Source organism: Pediculus humanus, genomic scaffold, assembly GCF_000006295.1.
Source record: "Pediculus humanus corporis 1103172107775 genomic scaffold, whole genome shotgun sequence".
NCBI classification, from domain to species: domain Eukaryota; kingdom Metazoa; phylum Arthropoda; class Insecta; order Psocodea; family Pediculidae; genus Pediculus; species Pediculus humanus.
Window position 1 is genome coordinate 695228 of NW_002987371.1, and position 20823 is coordinate 716050.

The 20823-nt window shown below is 29.7% G+C and overlaps 2 protein-coding genes across 2 annotated transcripts; one reads left to right on the forward strand and one right to left on the reverse strand.

Annotated features, from left to right (window-relative positions):
• Positions 1-920: 920 nt before the first annotated feature.
• On the forward strand, positions 921-2726 carry Phum_PHUM361070 (Thyrotroph embryonic factor, putative; the record flags this gene model as incomplete). Its single annotated transcript, XM_002428000.1, has 5 exons — positions 921-957; positions 1719-1940; positions 2025-2194; positions 2275-2391; positions 2667-2726. The coding sequence occupies 5 exons, from the start codon at positions 921-923 to the stop codon at positions 2724-2726; spliced, it is 606 nt and encodes a 201-aa protein (XP_002428045.1).
• A 1754-nt stretch (positions 2727-4480) lies between these two features.
• On the reverse strand, positions 4481-12329 carry Phum_PHUM361080 (dual 3',5'-cyclic-AMP and -GMP phosphodiesterase, putative; the record flags this gene model as incomplete). Its single annotated transcript, XM_002428001.1, has 12 exons — positions 12158-12329; positions 11815-12106; positions 7383-7581; positions 7050-7298; positions 6650-6904; positions 6191-6575; positions 5902-6113; positions 5564-5818; positions 5359-5468; positions 5087-5278; positions 4698-4998; positions 4481-4612 (listed from the first exon to the last, which is right to left on the reverse strand). The coding sequence occupies exons 1-12, from the start codon at positions 12324-12326 to the stop codon at positions 4481-4483; spliced, it is 2751 nt and encodes a 916-aa protein (XP_002428046.1). The 5' UTR covers positions 12327-12329.
• Between the last annotated feature and the right edge of the window lie 8494 nt (positions 12330-20823).

Genomic DNA, 20823 nt, shown 5'->3' on the forward strand with positions numbered 1-20823 from the left:
ACGGTCGGTCCCCCCCCGTTAAGGTTCCCTTTTAAGATTTTTCTTAAGGTTTAATTTCGAGATCCCCCTCGTGGCTTTTCTTAAGGCTACCCCCTCCCCAAAAAAAATTTAAAATTTAAAATTTGAGGGTAGGAAAATAATTAAACGAATTTTTTTTTCCAAATCGAAATTTTCCCAATAAGTTTCACATTCGTTTCTCATTAAGGCAAATCGATAATATAATTATGACGATAATAATAATAAAAGGCAATAAAAAAAATGATTTACTATCGGAGGGGGGGGAGGTTAGTAAATTACACGGGGAGCTCTTATCTATTACCAAAAAAAAAACAAAAAAAAAAAAAAGTAAACATATTATGTGCAAACAATAAAAAATCGAGGATAAAAAAAAAAAAAGTGGTAACGCTAAGGTTTTTTTTAAAATTAGGGTAAGAATCACGTGACACGACACAAAAAAAAATTGTTTTCGGAAAGGTGAGAGATGAAGATAGTAAAAGTGTGTGTGATAGAGAGAGAGAGAGAGAAAGGTTATATATATATATATATATAAGTAATAATTAGCCACTTGCACGGGGGTCAAATATTCTCACACTTTTTGAACATGATCAAACAACATTTGTAATCACTTCCTCCTCTTCCCCTTCCTCCTCCTCCTCAAAAAATCAATATTAAAAAAAAAAAATAATCATTTATTGATATTTGAATTATCTATTAGAAAATTAACCTGAAATGAGTAGGGGATGAGGTGAAGGGGGCCTCAAAAAAAAAATTTTCTTTTTTATAACCGATTTTTTTTTTTTTATCTTTTTTTATTTGATTACGACGTATTGATCACGTTCTCGACTTTCTTTTTATTATAATTATTGAAAAGATTTAAAAATTAACGAAATTTAGCAAAAAAGTAGCAGAAAAAAAACAAAATGGCCGCCGAAATAATCGTTGATGTAGGATCATCAAGTGCGTTGAAACGTTTAAATTAATTTTTTTTCGTTCAAATTTTCTAAAACTTTCTAAAGAAAATTCTACAAACCCATATTTCCTTTTTAATCAGTTGAAAAAAAAACCGGAAGTACTAATTTAAAATAATGTTCATTTCCGGTTTACGTAAATTAAAAAAAACGACAGATAAACATTTTAAAGAAAAAGCCAGTTTTTCTGTTTTTTTTATTTTTCCGGGTGATTTAATGAAGAGAAAATTTTAGGCCAATAAGAAGTGCGCAGGTGTAATAAGGCGGGGCTTATTTTATTTTAATAAAATCTCATTGGTTAATATTTTCAATTTGAAAATTAATAATAAAAAATTTTTAATTTTTTTTTATTTTCGGTTGAAAAATAAAAAAGGATTTAATGGGGATCGTTTGATTTTTAAAACGTGAGGAGAAAGGATATGAGAAAGAAAGAGAGAGAGAAAGAGAGAGTGACGATGGGGAGTCCGAACGACGGAGGTTTTCTTCAATCTTTGGAAAATCCAATAACATCATCAACAACATTTTCTTCGACATTAAATCTTTTAAGGAATTATAATAATCATATATTAACCCCATCCGGTAAGATAATAATAATAAATTAATTTTTGCTATGATTCACTATAAATTTCACACGCACGTACGCACGCCATTTTCCTTTAGATTTCACTCTCTATAAATTTTATAGAGCGTTAATATACAAAAAAAAAAAAAAAAAAAACGATACCTTTCGATGATGGGAGAATATTTCAGGTTCGAATTTAGTACAAGTTTATCATCATTATTCGTGTAGATCGTCATCGTCGCCGTCATCGCCGTCATCGCCATCGCCATCTTTCGGGAGTATCGCACCGGAAATAATACCACAAACGAATAATTTTACATTTTCACCGATTTCGATCGGTCATTTTAATCCTTATAATTACTACCCGATACCTGCCGTATCACCGCCATCTTTAAACGATTACAAAACGAGTAAGTTTGAGAAAACGTATGCTTGTTTGTTTGTTTGTTTTGTCGTCGTATTCGATTGTTATTTTTAAATTTTTTTCACTGCAGGACAACAACAATCTTTTTTAAATCCTTCGTCTATTTACGGTAGAAGGCCGAGAGGTGAAAAAAAACCGATACCCGATGATCAAAAAGATGACAGGTATTACGAAAGGAGAAAAAGAAATAATCAAGCGGCTAAAAAATCAAGAGATGCAAGAAAATTTAGAGAAGATCAGGTTTGTTATCGTTTTATTTGATGAGAGAGAGAGAGAAAGGAAAAGGGGATGATAATAATAATATCCGTTTCCGGTTTTAGATAGCATTAAGGGCGACATTATTAGAACACGAAAATGCCGTTTTACGTGCACAAATACTCACGCTGAGAGAAGAAACGCGAAATTTACGTGAAAAAATTATTTATAATAAATGTGTTGTTAGTGATGATAATGATGATAGTTTGGACGCCATTAAAAATTGGAAAAAATAATTTCAATTAAATTTTTTCACAATTAATGCTATAAAATTATTTATAAACTCGCTATATATATAAAAAAATTTTCTATAATTTTATAGCGTTCGATTGATAAGAAAAAAAAAAAAAAACTTACCGTTACGTTAATGACGTCACAAAAAAACACAAAAATTAAAAACTAAAAACAAAAAATTGAAATTTTCACTTAAACGTTTTCATCGAGGAGGACATTTTAGAGAACTGAACACGTGATTGTTGTCGTCTGCTCTTCAACATTTAAAAACATCGTCTGCTAAATACCTGACGATTTGATGACGTCATCATCACACCACATTTTTCTTCTTTTGTGTAAAATTTTTTCATTTCCATACGTTTGTGAGTGTGTGTGTGTGCGTTTAAAATTTTCTAATAAATAAATAAAATAATAATGATAATGATAATAATGACGAAAGGTTTTTATTAAAAAAAAAAAGGTTGAAAGGTTAAAAAAGGTTTGCATGATTTCGTGCAGCTTAAAATTATAATTAATTTTCTTTTAATAAAATAAAACGACGGAAAAAAAAAAAAATTTTTTTAAATTATTTTTAATGTCTCTTCTTAAATTAATTTTACTTTTTGTTTTGATTGCACGGAGGGAAGGGAAGGGGAAGAGGAGGGAGTGTGCTCGCGAGGCGGGAGAAGCGAAGGGGGTACGAGGGGGGGAAGGAATCGGAGACAAAAGAGAAGGAGAAGGAGAAAGTGAATAGTGGATATTTCTCGGAAATGAATGAGTGAAAGGAGGAGGAAAGGGGTTTGAGGAGAATGAGTGGGAGTGAGACGATAAAGAATAGGGGGGAAGAAAGAGAGGAGAAGAGAAGGAAAGAAAGAGGGGGAGGGGTGAACGAAAATAAATTAATTAAAAATAATAATAATAATTATCCGTACCTTTTTTTTCTTTTTTTAATAAGAGAAATTTTGGAAAAAGAATTTGTGGAAGGGGAAGAAAAAAGAGAAGACGAGGAGGGGAAAGGAGAGTGGGGGGAGAGGAGGGGGAACGATCATGAATCGATTCAAAAATGATATTAATAATAATAATAATTTTTCGTATCTTTTTTTTTTTTTTTTTAATTTAATTTATGATAATCGCTATAAACTATAAATTTTATAAACAATATATCACTGATGCCATAATAATAATAATGATAATAATAATAATGATAATGATAATAATAATTATAATAATAATAGTTTATCGAAGTGTGTTTGTGATATGCATAAAAAAACGGAATTTAAAAAAACGAAAAGTAATTAACTAGAACTAAAAATTCATGTAATGTATATAATTTTTTTAAATGTGATGACGTAATAAATAATAATAGGAAATGACGTAATTAAAAAAAAATATTTTTTTTATCGTTCGTATTTGATTTAAAAAATATAGTAAATATATATATATATATATATATATATATATATATATATATATATATATATATATATATATATATATGAGTGTCTATATATTTCATTTATTTTTTTTTACTACAATTATTTGCTATAATTAAATTTGGTAAAAGTTTTATAGTTTAAAATTATAGCGCTTTTTTCGGGGAGGGGAGGAAAGAAGGGAGGGGGATTAAATAGAAAAAAAAAATTTTTTTATTTTTTTTTAAATTCATTCAATTTTCAATTTTTCGTGGTCCTCCTCATCATTTAAATATTATTATTATTTTTATAGCGCTATATAATAATACTTCATTTCGTCGTCGTCATCATCATCATCATTATCATCATCATCATCATAATCATCATCATCATCATAATCATTTTTTTTTTAAATAAAATTAAATAAATAAAACATTTAATCGTATCAAAAGGCACCGTACAAAATTGACCAATTAACAATTTTAATTCATTCCCTTATTTCCGGTTCCGGTTTCACTTCCGGTTCCGGTTTTTTTTCTTCTCCTTCATCTCCTTCATCAAATCCGATCCATAAATAAATTATTTTTGGTCGAAAATGAAAAACTTTTGTTTGTACATAAGACAATGAAAAAAAAAATTACGTTTGCTAGATTTTCCGATCGTAATCCATTTCCGGTTTGTCATAATTTTTTTCATCTACGATTTTTTGCCACTGTTTCATATTTTCCGCAGCTCCTTCCGTCATAACGTTTAATTTTGGATTCATTTGACCCAAAGACTATTTAAAAAAAAAAAAAAAAAATTTTTTTTACTTACTTTTCTTCTTCCACGTCGTTTTTTTTTTTTTTTTTCAAATGTTTTACCTCGTAAAGTGGTAAACATATATCCGCGATCCATCGTATTTGCAACTGTGGTAATTCGTGTTGTTTTTCCCTATCCATGAGTGGTTGAGGAGTTATGTGTAATTCTTTTCTTTCTTTATCTCCTTGTACGAGAAATTCGGCCGTCACCAAATTAGCGACCCTCTGTTGAACGTTCCAAGACTTACAGGAAGCTGCTAAATCGCTTGCCGTCATCAACATCGAACGTAAAAGTTCCCGATGTTCTTCCAGTCCCCAACTATACGATTTCGTTTCGACTAATTTAAAAAATTTTGGCCTGAGCCTGGAATTGTAAAGAAAAAAAAAAGAAAAATGAATTTCCGCCCTCCCCCCTCCCCGTGAGAGCTTTCATAATAATAATAACAACTGACTCGAAATAAACTGATAAATCCGTTGCTAGTATGCTGTGTTTAAGAACTTTCATAACTTTGGAATAATTTTCTGGAGAAAGTCCAGAAAATATGTTGTGACTTTCCGAACTTAATATCATGACGGCATGATTGAAATGATGATGTTCCATCGTGTTTGTCGTGCCGTAAAGAAGAGCCAAAGCCGATCCGGTTCTTTTGGAAAAATAAAAAAAACGATAATGATAATTTTTTTTTGTGGGGGGGGGGAAAGGGGGAAAAAAATTAAAACAAACTTTTGTTGAAACGAATTGTTCGTTCCGCGATGATCCAAATCGTGACATAAACAACCGACAAACATTCCGAGAACTTCCAAATCGCTAAACGTTCCTTTCATTTCGCATCCCTGGAAAACCAAACAAACAAAAAAAAAAAAATTTTTTCGGGGGGATTTCGAAGGTGGGGAAGATGGGGCGGGAGGTGAATGAAAATCAAACTCACCATCAATATGGCAAACATAACTTGTGACACGTTAAATGCGTGTCTCCAATTGTGATAAGGTACGTCTCTGTAATTTTTTTTAACAGTTATCAAAAACCTGTACAGGGTCGTCTTTTCAATAATGAACCTTTTGACGAGTCCCAATTGTAGAAACATGGATGCCGCACCGAGAACCATTTCGTCGTCGTCCAATGAAAAATCGTCGAAATTTAACGAATATAAATTCAATTCGTCTGCACACGCCACGGGTTTTTCCTACAAATGATAATAATAATAAAGAGTATTAAGTCTCCCTGGGGGAGTCGGGACAGAGGAATAAAAAAAAAAATGGCGGCTACCATGAGAGCATCCAATTCTTTATTGCTCGCCGTCGCGTGATACGACAAAACTTCTATTGCGACTTTTTGTCGCGCCATCGCTTTTTCCACTTCGCTATACATAATCGTGTTGTGTATTCCGAGACCGCAAAAAATGGTGAAAGCTTCGAATAATTGAACGTCGTTTTCATCGAAAGGATTTCCGCTCAATTTGTTTACAATCGTGGCAACACCTGAGATCAAAAAAAAAAATTTTTATAGCTTCTGCTATATAGCGTCTGGATGATCTGTATTATCGTCGACATATTACCGATTATTTGATATTTAGAATTTCTTATAGGCATCGCCAATATGCTTTTTATATCTCCTCCGCTTCCTTTTTCCACTTCCAAACATTCGGCAACGTTTAAAACTTCACCGGAAGTTGCAACTTTTTCCGCGAGCGCCAACATGTATCTCGATGCATTTTCAAAATTTTCTTTCGATTGCGTCGTCGTCGGGTTCGAATGACCGTTTATCGGACTCGTTAATTCGAATAATTTTGAAAATTTAACCGTTTCCGAATTGTCGTCCAAAAGTAAAACGGATGCTTTTTGACATTCCAAAAGGACTTGAGTCCTTTGCATTATTTTCAATATGACTTTTTCCAATGACGTTTGCTCTTCGAATAAATCGTGTACTACTTCCAAAAGGTTCTGGAATCATTCGAAAATAAATTTTTAATTGCCTGAAATTTTCTCCCTTCCTCCCCTCCCTGCTTCCTTCTTACTCTGTTCCTATCGTATTCCTGTCTTGATGTTTCCATAATTTGAGCGTTTGTTATCGCTATACCAACAAATTGAAGATAAGTTTCAAATATTTTTTCGTCTTTTTTCGTAAAATAACCGCAATCCACTTCCGGATTTTTATTTATCACTTGTGCCACGGCTATTATTTCGTCATATGCATTTTTAACAGGCATGCAAAGTAACGTTTCCGTGTGATATCCGGTTATCCTGTCAACTTCATCGTCGAACCTGGAATCCTGATCAACATAATTAATGTTGAGTGATAAAAATACCTTCGACCTTTAACCTTTAACCTCTTTTTTAATAATAACTCATTTAAACAACTGAATCATTACAACGCAGGAACGTATTAAGGATTTGTCTTATTAATAATTCACTTACCTCGCAAGCCACTTGTAAATTAACAGTTTCTCCGGTATCGGCCACGTGACCTAAAACTCCGACTCCCCAGGGTACTTGTACTTCGTTGTCGTTTCCGGTATTTTTACCACCCGGAAGTAAAAACGTACTAGCACCGCTGTGTACGTCGAAAACTTTCGAAACTAATTTTTGCCTTCCTCCCTTGTGTCCTTCAACGAGAAACAAAGACGCACCGTCTGTGTCTAATAAAACCGCCAAATTATCCACAGTCTGAAAAATTTTTTTTTTCCACATGATCAACCCTATGTTCTTACCCATCCTTATCATCATCATTATTATGACAATAATATTTACCTTATGGGAAAGAGATTTTAAATCCAATTCCGTCGCAATATCTCTGACAATGCTTAAAAAAAATTCTTTTTCACCCTGTGTCGCCAAAAGATCTCTTTTTGTCGCTCTGTTGTGAAGTGGATAATATTGCGGAAGTCGAACTTTTGATTCAATCAGTAGCGACAACATGTTAACCGAATTCGGAGGTAGTGACGTATACCTTAATTATTGTTAATTAAAGGTTAAAAAGGTTCATTTACAAAAAAAAAAAAACATTATTATCTTCATTATTATTATTATTATTAAAAAGGAAAAAAAAATCTCGTCCTGGTAATTTTTTTTGTTAATGCTCTGGGAGAAATGCATTTCGCACTAACCTCCTCACCCACCCGGTAGCAGGGAGAGTATAATTAAAGGGTCGAAACGACTACGCAAAACTCGTGAACATGTTTCCGGTACTCTGCATTTCAGCCTCAACCCCTCCTGCACCCAGAACCATCAAGTCTCCATCCGAGAAAGATCCCGGTACTTCCGGTATACCTCCTAGGTATAGTTAAAAGTTTACCCCTAGCGGACGTCTTATCAACGTAGAAAATTCAACCCCAGAACCCCTCCCCCTAAAACATCCTCTATATTTAACCACCGAGTAGTTGAATCACGTGTCTACATCACATCAACATCATCCCATCTGTTATTTTCTTCTGCTTTTTTTTTTGGAAATCAAAATTTTCTGCTGTTTGTTTTTCCAGCGTTAAAAAAAAATTATTTACAATAATTATGGAAAATTCCAAGAGAAGAAGAAAGAGAAAAAAGAAGAAGAGAAAAAAAAATAAAAAAATTAAAAATCGCGAATCACATTAAAAATAAAAAAAAGTCTGGAACGAAACCGCCTGGAGAAAATTATAATTAATAAAAAAAAATTTAATTTAAATATAAATATTATTATTATTATTGTTATGTAACCGGAGAAAAATGATTTTTTTCCTTTGATTTTCTTTCCTTTTACTTTCACTTTTAACCTTTTCACCACCACATTTTCCATCTCGTTTCCTTTTTTTTTTCTTTTGTCCTCTAAACGACCGTTTTATCCAATTAAATTATCAAGTTAGAAAAAAAAAATTTTTTTTTTTTTTCCAGAACTTTACGTGGAAGAAGAATATCCTGACGACTTAACTTCCCTTTTTTTTTTTTTTTTATGGTTTTATAAGATTTTCACGACCAATAAAAAGTAAAAGTTTTACCCGAAATGATAAACTTAAAAGCTGGTAAAAATAATAATAATAATAAAATTTATCCTAATTCCACGTGCATTTCACTATCGACTTCGGCAGTAAAACTTAAATTTATTGAATTGAATTTTTTTTTCCCTCCCGCCCCCCTTCCTCCTCTCCCTTTTTTTCTATTTCCACATCGTTTGTCCCTTTATCCTTTTTATCAACGCGGGTATTTTACGACGGCCTTTCTTTTTTATTATTATTATTATTATTCAACTGGAATTTTTATATTTAATGCAACGCGTTTAATTACGCGTTCAACCTTTCCAACGTTCAACCTTTTCATCCTTTTTTATCCAGCAAAAAAAAAAACTTTAATCTATAATTTTTTTTTTTTTTCAAAGGTGGCAAAAGTAATAACAAAAACACGAGGATTATTAAAAAAAACGGGGGAGGGGAGCGGGGGTAAGCTTTAATGGATTTTACATTAGGATAACCTTTTTCGATCCTTTTTTTTTCCAATAAACTCGCGTTTCTACTCCTCCTGCTCGTTTCAAAATTTTTTCAATTTTTTCTATAAATTGAAAAGTTTTTTCCTTTTTTTTCCTTTTTTTTTTTTTGTAAAAGGTTATAAAAAAAAAAAAAACCAAAAATTAATAAATATATGCGTACATGGTTGGGATGTTAAAAAGAGAAAAAAAATATAGAAAAAGGTTTGAACATTCAATAAATAACCTTTTTTTCGAGTCGTTTATCATTTTTTTTTTTTTGTTGTGTAAGAATCGTCGAAAAGGTTGAATTTTAAATTGATTGAATAAAATAAAATCCCGAAAGAAAGAAAGAAAATTTTCAATTTTTTTTTTGTTCCGTCTCGGCATAATTTCCGGTTTTATTTTCCTTTTCAGTTGGTCATTGACCTCAATTATCAATTCAAATGTTTTCCTACTAATGTATATATATCCTTAACTGTGAAAATCATTCACCTTAATTGTTATCATTCATTTATTTTTTGCTATCATTTGTCATTTTCCCTCCCCCCCTCTCTCTCTCTTTCTTTTTTTTCTTTCTTTCGTTCAATCATTTCTTCTTTTTGTTCCCCTTTTTCTTATTCTTCTCTTTCTTCCGTTCAATCATTTCTTTTCTCTCTTCGTCTATCTTCTTCTCTTTTTTAAAATCTCTCTCTCTCGTTTTCTCTTCCACTTCTTTCTTCCACTTTCTCTCTTCCTCTTTTTCCCTTTAGTTCTCTTTTTTTCTTACCCTTTCTCTCTTCCTCTTCCTCTCTTTTCCTTTCATTCTCTTTTTTTCTCTCTTTCTATGTCCAATCACTCCTTCTCTCTCTGTTTTTCTATTTCTCTCTACCCCTTTTTTTCCTGTTTTTCTTTCTTTCTTTCTTTCTTTCTTTCTTTCTTTCTTTCTCTCTCTCTCTCTCTTCCTCTTTTTCCCTCTTTCTCCCTTCCTTTCCTTTTTTTAATTCTCTCTTTCTCTTTCTTTTAATTTTCTCTCTTTTTCCATTCTCATCTTTCTCAATTTTCTTTTTTTTTTCTTTGTACACATTTCTACATCTTTCTCTCCGTCTCTCCATTTCGTTCCTTATCTCCCCATCTCCATTCTCATTCATTCCCTCTTTCATTTTCAATTTTCCTCTTTCTAATTTTTCCTTTTTTTAATTTTCCTCATTTTTTTTTCTTTTTCTCTCATTTATTTACGTCATTGTCTTTTTTTCCCTTTTGTCACGAAATCTTTCCGACCTTTTCTCTATAAATATACAATTCACGTGGAAAAGTGAAAAAAATAAAATAAATAAACAAAGAGAAAGAGAGAGAAAATTTTTTTTTCTTTTTAATGATAACAAAAACAACTCCTTATCATCATTCATTATTTTAATTTTCTCCAGTTATATTTACATCATATTCACGAATACGATTCCAAACGGGGGGTAAATAAACTTTTTCTTAATAATAATAATAATAAATAATTAATATTACACTCCCCACCCCACCCCCCTAAAAAAAAATTTTTTTAATAGTTTTTTTATAGTATTATAGCGAACCAGACAAACGCTATATAAATACTTAAAATCTATTTTAAAAAAAACCAAAACAATTAAATTTATTATTTAAAAAAAAAAAAAAATATAAGGAAAATGTTTATTATAATTTTATAGCGCTATATTATAGATCTTTCTTATTCTTCTTACACGATGAATAAATATTCAAAGGCTATAATTAAATTTTTTATAGATATAAAAAAAATAAATTAAATTTTTTTTTTATTGCGTATTATTATAGAGCATTATAGGATATTATAGCGCTATAAAAAAACGTCAAAAGGAAAAAACAAAAAGGATTATTTGAATGTAAAAAACATGAGGAGGATAGGGGGGAGAGAAAATGAAAAAGGAAGGAAGGTGGGGGATGTGAAGAGAAAGTCAAAAAAAATTTACTGGGTGTCAAAAATTTTTTTTTTTTTTTTAAAAACTTTATCCACGAAATTTTTTTTTTGTTTTTGTTATGTTGGCAATAATTCTCCCATTTCTGTCTCTCTCTCTCTTTTTCTCTATCTCTTTTTCACTTATCCATTTAATCCTTTTGTTTTGTTTTTGTTTTTGTTTCGCCGCCAATTTTATTTTATTTTTTTTTGTGTAGAGGAAAAATTTGAAAAATTTTTAACATTAACAACAACAACAACAACAACTACGAAAATTAAATTAAACGTATCGTGACAACAGACCAACCGTGACTAATAACCAATTAACAAATTTATTAAAAACATATTTTCCAGGGGAGAAAATTAACCCCCCCCCCCAAAAATAAAAAAAACTTTCAAACTCCAGAAAAAAAAAGAAAAACATGAGAAATTTTCCAAAAGTTTTTTTTTCTCTTTCTCCTCATTTCAAACCCATTATTATTATTATTACTATTTATAACGATAATGATAAAATTAATTTAAACGATGATAATAATAATAATAATAAAGAAAAGAATCCAAAAGGGGGAAATTTTTTTGCGAATTTTTCAAAAAAACCTTTCTCGAATTTTGCAAAAAAAAAAAAAACCTTTCGGAAAAATTAAATTTTCAAAACGTATTTAAAAAAAAAAGGGGGGAAAGGTTTGAAAAAGGTTTTTGTTATTAAAATACGGTTCATCACAAACAATTATTCAAAATGGAAGGATATACGCGAGGGAGTAGGAGGGCAGGAGAAGAGCAGGGGAAAAGAAAAAAAACAAAGTAAAACTTACTTTCTCATATCCTTGAGCGAATTTCTCCTTGACGTGGAACTAGATATTTCGTGACCCAAGGGTTCGTGAGTTCTAAACATGCTTTTACTTTTGGCTCTTGCAAAATCGTGTCGGAGACATCTTTTCGAACTGTTTCTACGATGTGACGACCCGTTCGTTTGTGATGATTTTCCAAAGGAAACTCCTGAAATGGAATTCGAAGAATTGGTATCGTCTGATGAAAAGAACGGACCCACATTCGGAGAAGTATTTCCAGAAGAACCTATTGAAATTAATTTCTTGTAAATGTACACTATATTCATCATCATCATCATCATCATCATCATCATTATCATTCTCTCACCTGAATTTCTTCTGCTGCTCGATACGTAATCATTTATGGTTAAAAATCCGTGAGATACGAGCCAAGCGTTTATAGCAGCAAGTTCGGCTTTTCTAAGAAAATAATCTAAACATAAATCCGGATGCGAATCGAGCCATTCTTCAACTTCCGCCGTAGAAAGTTGTGTCATATCTATTTGATTGATTGATTGATTGATTGATTGATCAGATTCCGTATTGATATTTTAAAAAAAAAAAAAAGTATATCATCGCGAATACAATAATTTTCTCATCGTCATCCTTTCATCATCCTCATCATCATCATCATCATTTTTTCCTCATCGTTTTTCTTTTATTTTTTTTTTTCTCCTTTTTTCAACCAACCTTGAAAACTGAAAAAAGGTAAAAAAAAAATTTTATTACGTCATCATCTTCGTTTTCCTTTTTTAATAAAAAAAAAAATTAAGATGGCCGAACAAAAGAAATTAAAAGTGAAAAATGGCGGACGAAAACCCCCCCCAAAAAAAAAGTAATTAATTAAAATGTAATTTCATTATTATTATTATTTTTTTTTTTTTATTAAAATTATTTTATAAGGTAATTATTATTATTATCATCATAATCATCATCGCTTCGAGTTATTTTTTTTTTTTCGCGCGGAAGGCCGCCATTTTTTTTTAATAAGCCGCGTAACTCGTTTCAGTTTTTTTTCTTTGTTTTCTTTTGCTTCCGATGAAAATCAAAAAAATTTCGATTCCTGGAATTTTCAAGAATTTTTGACCAAAAAAAAAAAAATTTATAAAAATTTCGTCATTTCCGGTTTGTTAGTCGAAATTTTTTTTTTTTTAACATCTTATTTACGTGATAAGAACCGAATATGTCGTCGCCGGAAAAAAAAGAAAACGTCATCGGAAAATTCCTTTTTCTCACGTATTTGCAAATTTTCTCAACAATTTTCCAGGTACGAAATTTTTTCAAAAAAAAAATTTTATTATTTTCCGGAACACGCATTTAATTACGCATTCCATACAATTTCTAGTTTTCTACTGACACGAACGTCAGGATAAATTACTATTTTATCATTATTATTAAAATTAATTAAAAAACAGTTACAAACGAAAAATATTTAATATTAATTTTCACGTCAATTTTCCGAATCCAAACCCTCGAGCGTCATCATACAAGTTTAAATTTTCTAAAACAATATTGCCAACCTAACAAAAACAAACGAAAAAAGTTAAATTTTAAACGCGTGTGAAAATTTTCATTCCTCGATTTATATTTATTCACCGTTAAAAATTAAAAAAAATTTTTTTTTTCTCCAGCCTCGAATGAAAATTTCTGGAACGAATAAAAAAAACAAAAAAAAAATTCGGGATTGTTTATGTAGTCAATCAATCAGAGAATTTCCAAAAAAAATTAAATCGAAAAGAGAAAAAATAATTTATAACCTTTTTAATGGAACCCGGTCGAAATCAAAACTGGAAAAAAAAAAGGAGGAGGAAGAGGTGGTGGGTGAGGATGAGGAGGAGGGGGGAAATTACGGATACGGAAAATGCAATGATAATAATGATAATGATAATAATGATAAAATATTTAATTCGCGACCCTAAAATAAAAAAAAAAAAAAAGAAAATTTCGTTTTTTGCACGCTCGAAAATTTTTTTTTTTCTCTCTAAAATTTTTCGGGTTAAAATTTTCTTTCCTTTTTTTTTAATCGTGTCTAAAACCACGTTGTTTTTTGTTTTATATTTAATTATTATCATCATTAACGAAATTAATTTTTCTTTTTTTTTTTGAACTTCGCGCCCTTTTTTTGTTATTATTTCATAACGATGAAAATAAAAGCGGCCATTTTTCTTTTTCATTTTCGGGGGGAGGGGGGTGCTTTTTTTGTTTATCGTCGGTCTGCTTCCACTGTTAATATTTTTTGAGAGAGAGTTAGAGAGAGAGAAAATAAATTGCGTTAATTTTTACCGTTCAAAATTTATCATTATTATTTTTTAAGTTTTTTTTCTTTTTTAGTTCGTTCGTTCGTGCGTTTTCTCCAGGAAAATTTTTTTTTTTTTAATGGGGTAAAAAAAAAAGAAAGAAAAAATTTTTTTTTCATTTCTGTCGTCGACGTCGACGTGGACGTCGTCGTCGTCGTCGTTTGTCGTCGTATTGAATGCTAATAATTTGTTTCCATTTTTAATAATTTTCGTATCGCCTCCATGGTAACAACAACCCCCCGAGACAGACGTCAGAGCTTTTCTTTTTTTTCTTTTTTTGTCCGATTCGAAAAAAAAAAAAAGTTTTTTCCTTCATCTTTAAATTTCATTTCGTTTTTTCTTTTTCAATGAAAAAACAAATAATAATAGTAATAATAATAATAATAATAATAATGATAATTATTACGAATAGCAGGAAAACAAAAAAGTTTTTTTTTCTTAAACGTGACTAACTCCAGGAACAAAATTTAAACAATTGCAATAAAAATTTTTTTTTTTTGTTAGGCGATGTTGCCTGCATTGCTTTTTCTTTACCCACCCTCCCCCTCTTCCTCCTCACTCTCCCCACGCACTCTGGAAAAAGAAAAAAATTTTTTACACTTTCCTCGTCAAACCACAATAAAGACTTATTTTGGTAATTTTTTTTTTTGAGGTCTCTCCAAGAAATTTTCCAGACACTTTTTCTTCTTATTTATAATTTTTGGAAAAGTCTGGAAAAGTTACACGATCCTTAACATTTTCTATTAATCTATTATTTTATCTAAAAGGGAGGGAAGAAGAGAAAAAAAAATTAGATTTAAAGACTCGAGGGGAAAAAAATAAATTTTTTTTAAAACGACTGGAATTTTCTCAATTTTCTTTTTACTCCTATTTTTCCACTTTAATTCACCTTCTTTCTTTTTTTTACATAAAGCTTTTTTCAATCTCGAAAAATGTAAAACATTCAAAATTTTCTCTCTCTCTTTTTTTTTTTAATCGAAAAATTTATACGTGACATTCAAACGAAAGGAAATGAGAGAGAGAGAGAATGAAAAATACAGTACGACACACACACACACAGAGAGAGAGAGAGAGAGAGAGAGAGAGACATTACTACACACTCAAACACGTTTCAGAATGACATTGAAAAACACAGAAAGAGAGAGAGAGAGAAAATATGGTACAGAATAAAAGATAGAGAAAGTCAAACATAAAGGCAGCTCGACGCTTACAGAGAGAGAGTTTGTATGACACATATACACACACTTTCAGGGGTGGAGAGAGGGAGAGACAGTACGACACATATACAAACACACAGAGAGAGACAGAGAGATACAGGGAGACAGAGAGTATAATAGAGAGAGAGAGAGAGAGAGAGAGATAGAAAAAGAAAAAATTAAAAAAAAAAAAAGGAAAAATTGAAATGAAAAAAAAGTTTTTTCAAAGGTTACGTACATGAATAACGATAATAATAATAATAATATTTCTTGCATTTAAAATAGAAAAAAATTTAAAAATTATTTAAATGACGTAACAAAATCAAACAAACAACAAACCAAACAAACGAAAAAAAAAAAAAAAAAAAAAAACAGAAAAACCGCGAGACATTATTTTTAATTCATAATTGAAAATGATTTTTACGCTACCATTGAAATATTCCTTTGATTTTTTTTCCCTATTTTTTCCGCCATTTTTTTTTCGATGTTGTTTTTCTTTCAAGGTCAAATTAAAAAATCGTTTCAAGTTTCCTTTAAATTTATTTATTTACTTTTTTTTTTTATCCGTTTGGAAAAAAAAATAAAAATTTTTTATTGGAATAATGGTTTGTCAATTAGACATCAGCAGACGATATTTTTATTGTTTGACGTCATTAATAATTGTTTACATAACAACATTAAAAACAGAAAAAAATTTTTTTTTTTTTTTTAAATAAATATTTTTAAATTATTATTATTATTTTTTTTTTTTATTACTCTCGTTTCTTACGTTAGTAGTAGTAATAAAAAAAAAAAAATTTTTTTAATAGTTGAAAACGCAATGAAAACTTTGTTTTTTTGTATTTTCCGTTTCCGGTCAAACGTGCCGCGGTTAAAATGACGTCATCATATAGCAAATTTATTTCCTAACGACACCACCTTTCTTTCTTTCTTTCCTTTTTTTTCCGTCACGCGGTTTAGTTTTTTTTTCCCCCGTATTTATCGAATCGAATCGAATCGAACGAGATTTTTATTCGATATTTAAATTAAATCATTCGACCGTTAAAAAAAAAAAAATTGGAAAAAACGCGCGATAAAAGGTTTTTTTTAAAAAATTAAAAATTCATAAAATTCATTGCGTTGCATTGTTTTTTTTTTTTTTTTTGCTGTAGTTCACAGCTATAAATTTTTTTTTTCATTATTTTGCTATCGTTCATTAACGACACGACAAAAAAAATTATTTTTATTCTTTTGTTTCCCGCCCTTTTTTTTATTTTTTTATAAAAAATTATTTTTTCCTTTGATTTATATATATATATAATTTTTAATGGTAGAATTAATAACTGAAATTTTCCTTTTTGTGTGCGTAAGTGCGCGTTCGAAACATTTCATTTTTCCGCCATATTATTATTATTATTATTATTATTATTATTATTATTATTATTATTATTATTATTATTATTATTATTATTACTATTATTATTATTATTTCTTAACCTTTTTCATTTTATAATTATACATATTCATGATTCATTTGATAAAAATTGTGTTGCGGAAAAATTTTCATTGAAAAAAAAAAAAAAAATATGAATATGTTAAAAGGAAACGAATGAATGAATGAAAGAATGAATGAATGATGATGATGATGATGATGGTAAAGGAAAGAAAAAAGATTTTTATAGTTCAAAGAATAATTTTTGGGGTTTATTGACGTTTTTATATTATTCGTTTCCGGAATTTTTTACTTTTCTTCTCTTCTGTTTTTTTTTTTTTTTTATCTTATACGAGACGAATAATTTAAATAATAATAAAAAAAGACGTGGAATTAATTAATGAAAAAAAAAAGAAGAAGAAGAAGAAATTAATGAATGGAAAAAACACAAAAACACATAAAGCCAACATAAAAAAAAAAAAAAAAAAATTGAGGAGACCTTGAATGTGAATTAAAAAAAAAAAAAAATTGACGACGACGTCGCCTTTTAATAAAACGTCGTTCCAGACTTGAAAGCAAATAGTTTAATTGAATAGTAATCAAAACGGGAGAAATCATAATGATAATAATAATAATAATAATAATATGTGTTTTGGTAATGCGTGTCGTTTTTTTTTTTTCTTAAATTTCCTTTTCTCCCTCTCTCTCTCTCTTTATGCCTTTCTTTTGCTTTTTATCCTTCTCTCTTTTTCTGCCTCTTTTGCTCTTTCTTTCTCTCTTATCTTTGGATCTCTCTTCCTTTCCTTGTCTTTGTTTCTCTCTTTTGCTTTCTTTTGCTTTTTTCTTTCTTTTTTATTCTCTTTCGCTCTCTCTCTCCTCCTCTTTGTCTTTCTCTCTTTAGATCCCTTTCTATCGCTTCCCTTCTCTTTTTTAGGTCTTATTCGCTGCCAATTGTTCTCTTTCTCTCTCTCTCTCTCTGCTTCTCCTTCTCACTATTTTAGGTTTAGTTTGTTGTACTTCACTTTTTCTCTCTCCCTCCTGTTCTCTTTCTCTTCCTCTCTCTTGCTCTTTTCTCTTTGTCCTTCTCTTTTGCTTTTTATCTCTCTGCCTTCCTTCTTTCTATGATCTTTCTTCCTTCTTTCTCTTTGTCTTCTTTCTCTCTCTTTTTTTTTAAAGCCTTATTCGCTTTCTTTTCCTTTCCCTGTTTCTCTTTTACTCTTCTTGCACTCTCTCCTTGTTTTTTTTCTTCTTTTCTTTCTCACAATCTTTTTCTCTCCCCTTTCCAAATCCCTCCGTCCGTTTTGCTCTCATATGATGGCTTGAGAAGCCATCTAACGCTTTGTCTCTTTCTCTCTCTCTTTCGTTGTCCCCCAATCTCTCACAAAACGACAACAACAACAATAAAAAAAAAAACGATCGTGACGTCAAAATTTTAAAAATAGTTTTCTAATCAAATATATATACACATATATATATATATATATATATATATATACGTTTATTTAATTTTTTTTTCTATCGCCACGTTTAAAATCGTAATGCCATATTAATTTTTTTTTTATTTAAAGTTTAAAACATTATCTAATGCCACACACGCGCGCAAACCGATTTAATTAAAATTAAAAAATCGAATGAAACATTTATATAAATCGGATGAAACGTAACAATAGAATTTTAATTTTTTTCCTCTTCCACGTCCAAAAAAAAATTAATTAACGTACCCCTTTTTTTCCGATTATTTAAACCTTTTTTTTTTCCATCATTTCAACCTTTTTGATGTTTTGTTTATCAAATGACAAAAATTCGTTACTAAAATTAATTGAACGTTTTTTTTAAAATTTTAAACCGGATATGACGTAATCAAAAGCAAAAAATAAAAAAAATTTTTTTTTGTTTTAACGAAACACGACCCGCTCATTCGTTCAAATCGTCGTTTTGTCGTAACAAATTTTTTTTTTTTTTTTTTCGAATTTTCTGATTGGTCGGATCGTTCGGTCGTTTAAAAATTAAAAAAAAAAAATAATAATAATGATTATTTAAATACGGTGTAGATAATAATAATTAATGATTATTTTCTCTCTTTTTTTTTTTTATTTTTAATGGTTTAACGAGGGTGGAGAGGAGTCGGTAGGTTTTAATGAGGAGTAACAAGGGGCGGGAGCAATTTGGTAGCGGGGAGGGAGGGACGGAGAGGAGGGAGTAAAGGGGAAGGAGGAGTCGTCATTTGTTACGATGTGAAAAAAAAACCATCGAATTTTTTTTTTTTCCTTTTCTTTTTGTTTTTTTTTCTTTCCATTCTTTTGCGAAAAGGACAAAATATTATTATTATTTTTTTTTCGTCCTTAAAAGCTTTTTTAAAAGCTCGCCATTTCAAAATAGAGTTTATAAACACACACACGCACACAAACGAAATCAAAACAACAAAAAAAAGGAAAGAAAAAAAGGAAAAAAGGTAAAAGTAAAAAAAAAATTTAAAAAACAAAATCATGTTTTTTTTTTTCACTTCGTTTCTCTTTTTAAATTTAGATTATTCTTTTCTAACTGTAGAAAAACCAATAAAAAAGTTTTAAAGTCGATTTCACTCTCTCTCTCTCTTTTCCTCACTTTCTTTTTCTCTATCCATCTTTCTGTTTTTCTTTCTCCTTTTCCCCAGCTCTTTTTTTTTTCTGTCTCTCTGCTTTCATTCTCTCTCCCTTTCTATTTCTTTTTCTCTTTCTCTCTCTCTCTCTTTTAAGCTTTCTTTTCTTCTCTCCGATCCATCATTTATGACAAGGAAAAAAAAAAAAACATGTTCTCGTCATTAAAACTCTTCGCCCGAAAAAAAAAAAAAAAGTTTTCGTAAATTTTTTATGTAAATTCTTTTTTTTTTTTTTTGATCCTTTTTCTATCTTACTTTAAATTTATTTTAATTATTAATTTCGTCAATCGATAAATTAACTCTTTTCCTTTTTTTCTTCCATTTTTTTTTCCTTTGAATTTTTTTCTTTCTTTTTTTTTCATACCTCCTCCTCAAACTTTGTTTTTTTAATTTGGCGATCTCAATTAAAAACTTTTTTTTATTATTATTATTATGCGGGTTCAATGGGCGAGCGAATTTATTTTAATAATAATTTAACATCATCATCCTCATCATCATCATCATCATCATCATTATCATCATCATTATTATTATTATTTATTCACTTGAACCTTTTTTAAAAAAATACGACGTTAATTAATACTAAGAAAATAAAACATTTCCTCGACTTTATTTCAAGAGAGAGAGCGGGAGAGAGAGGATGGGAGTGGGAAAAGAAAGAAAACGTTTGGAGGAAAAAAAATTCGAAATAAATTTTGGCGGAAAAATTTAAAAACGACTCCTTTCACTCCCTCCCTTCACTCCCTACCTTCACCCCCTAAAGATTTACAAAATCAAGTAATTCGATACAATTTTTTTTACTTTTTTTTTTTTTAGTTATAAAAATTAAATTTAACCTTTGGGATCCGATTAACCTTTAACCTTTTTTTTTATTTTTTTGCTGAACGCACAACGCGGCAATAAAAAGAAAACAATCGGCAATTTAAAAAAGTTTGTAAACTTTTCGCGTTAAAATGTTTCAAAAAAAAAAATTTTTTTTTTTCGAACAATATGGTTTTTTTGGCGCACGCCCGCACTTTTAACGCCAAATTTTACGAAAATCATAAAAACTATCATTATTATTATTATTATTATTATTAAACGTTTTACGATTATGACGTCATAAATATTTCAATCATTGATGAAAGAGTCGGTTTTTTTTTTTTTTTTGTAAATTTGACATTTTTTAACGGCTAAATAAAAAAACGACGACGACGACAACGACCCTGGCGACGACAAAGATAGTTAAAAGTAAATATTAAAAATATAAAAAAAAATTTTTTGCACGATATAAAATTTAATTTAAATGTAAATTTTATGTATTTATTAATTTTCTTTTGCCACGTTTCCTTTTTTTTTGTGTTTCCCCCAATGAAACTTGTTTTCTCCTACCACTTTGTTTCTTTTTCCTTAATTCACGTGTTTTGTCACGTTAATTCCTTTTTTTTCCTCCTTTCTTTTTTTTTTTTTTTT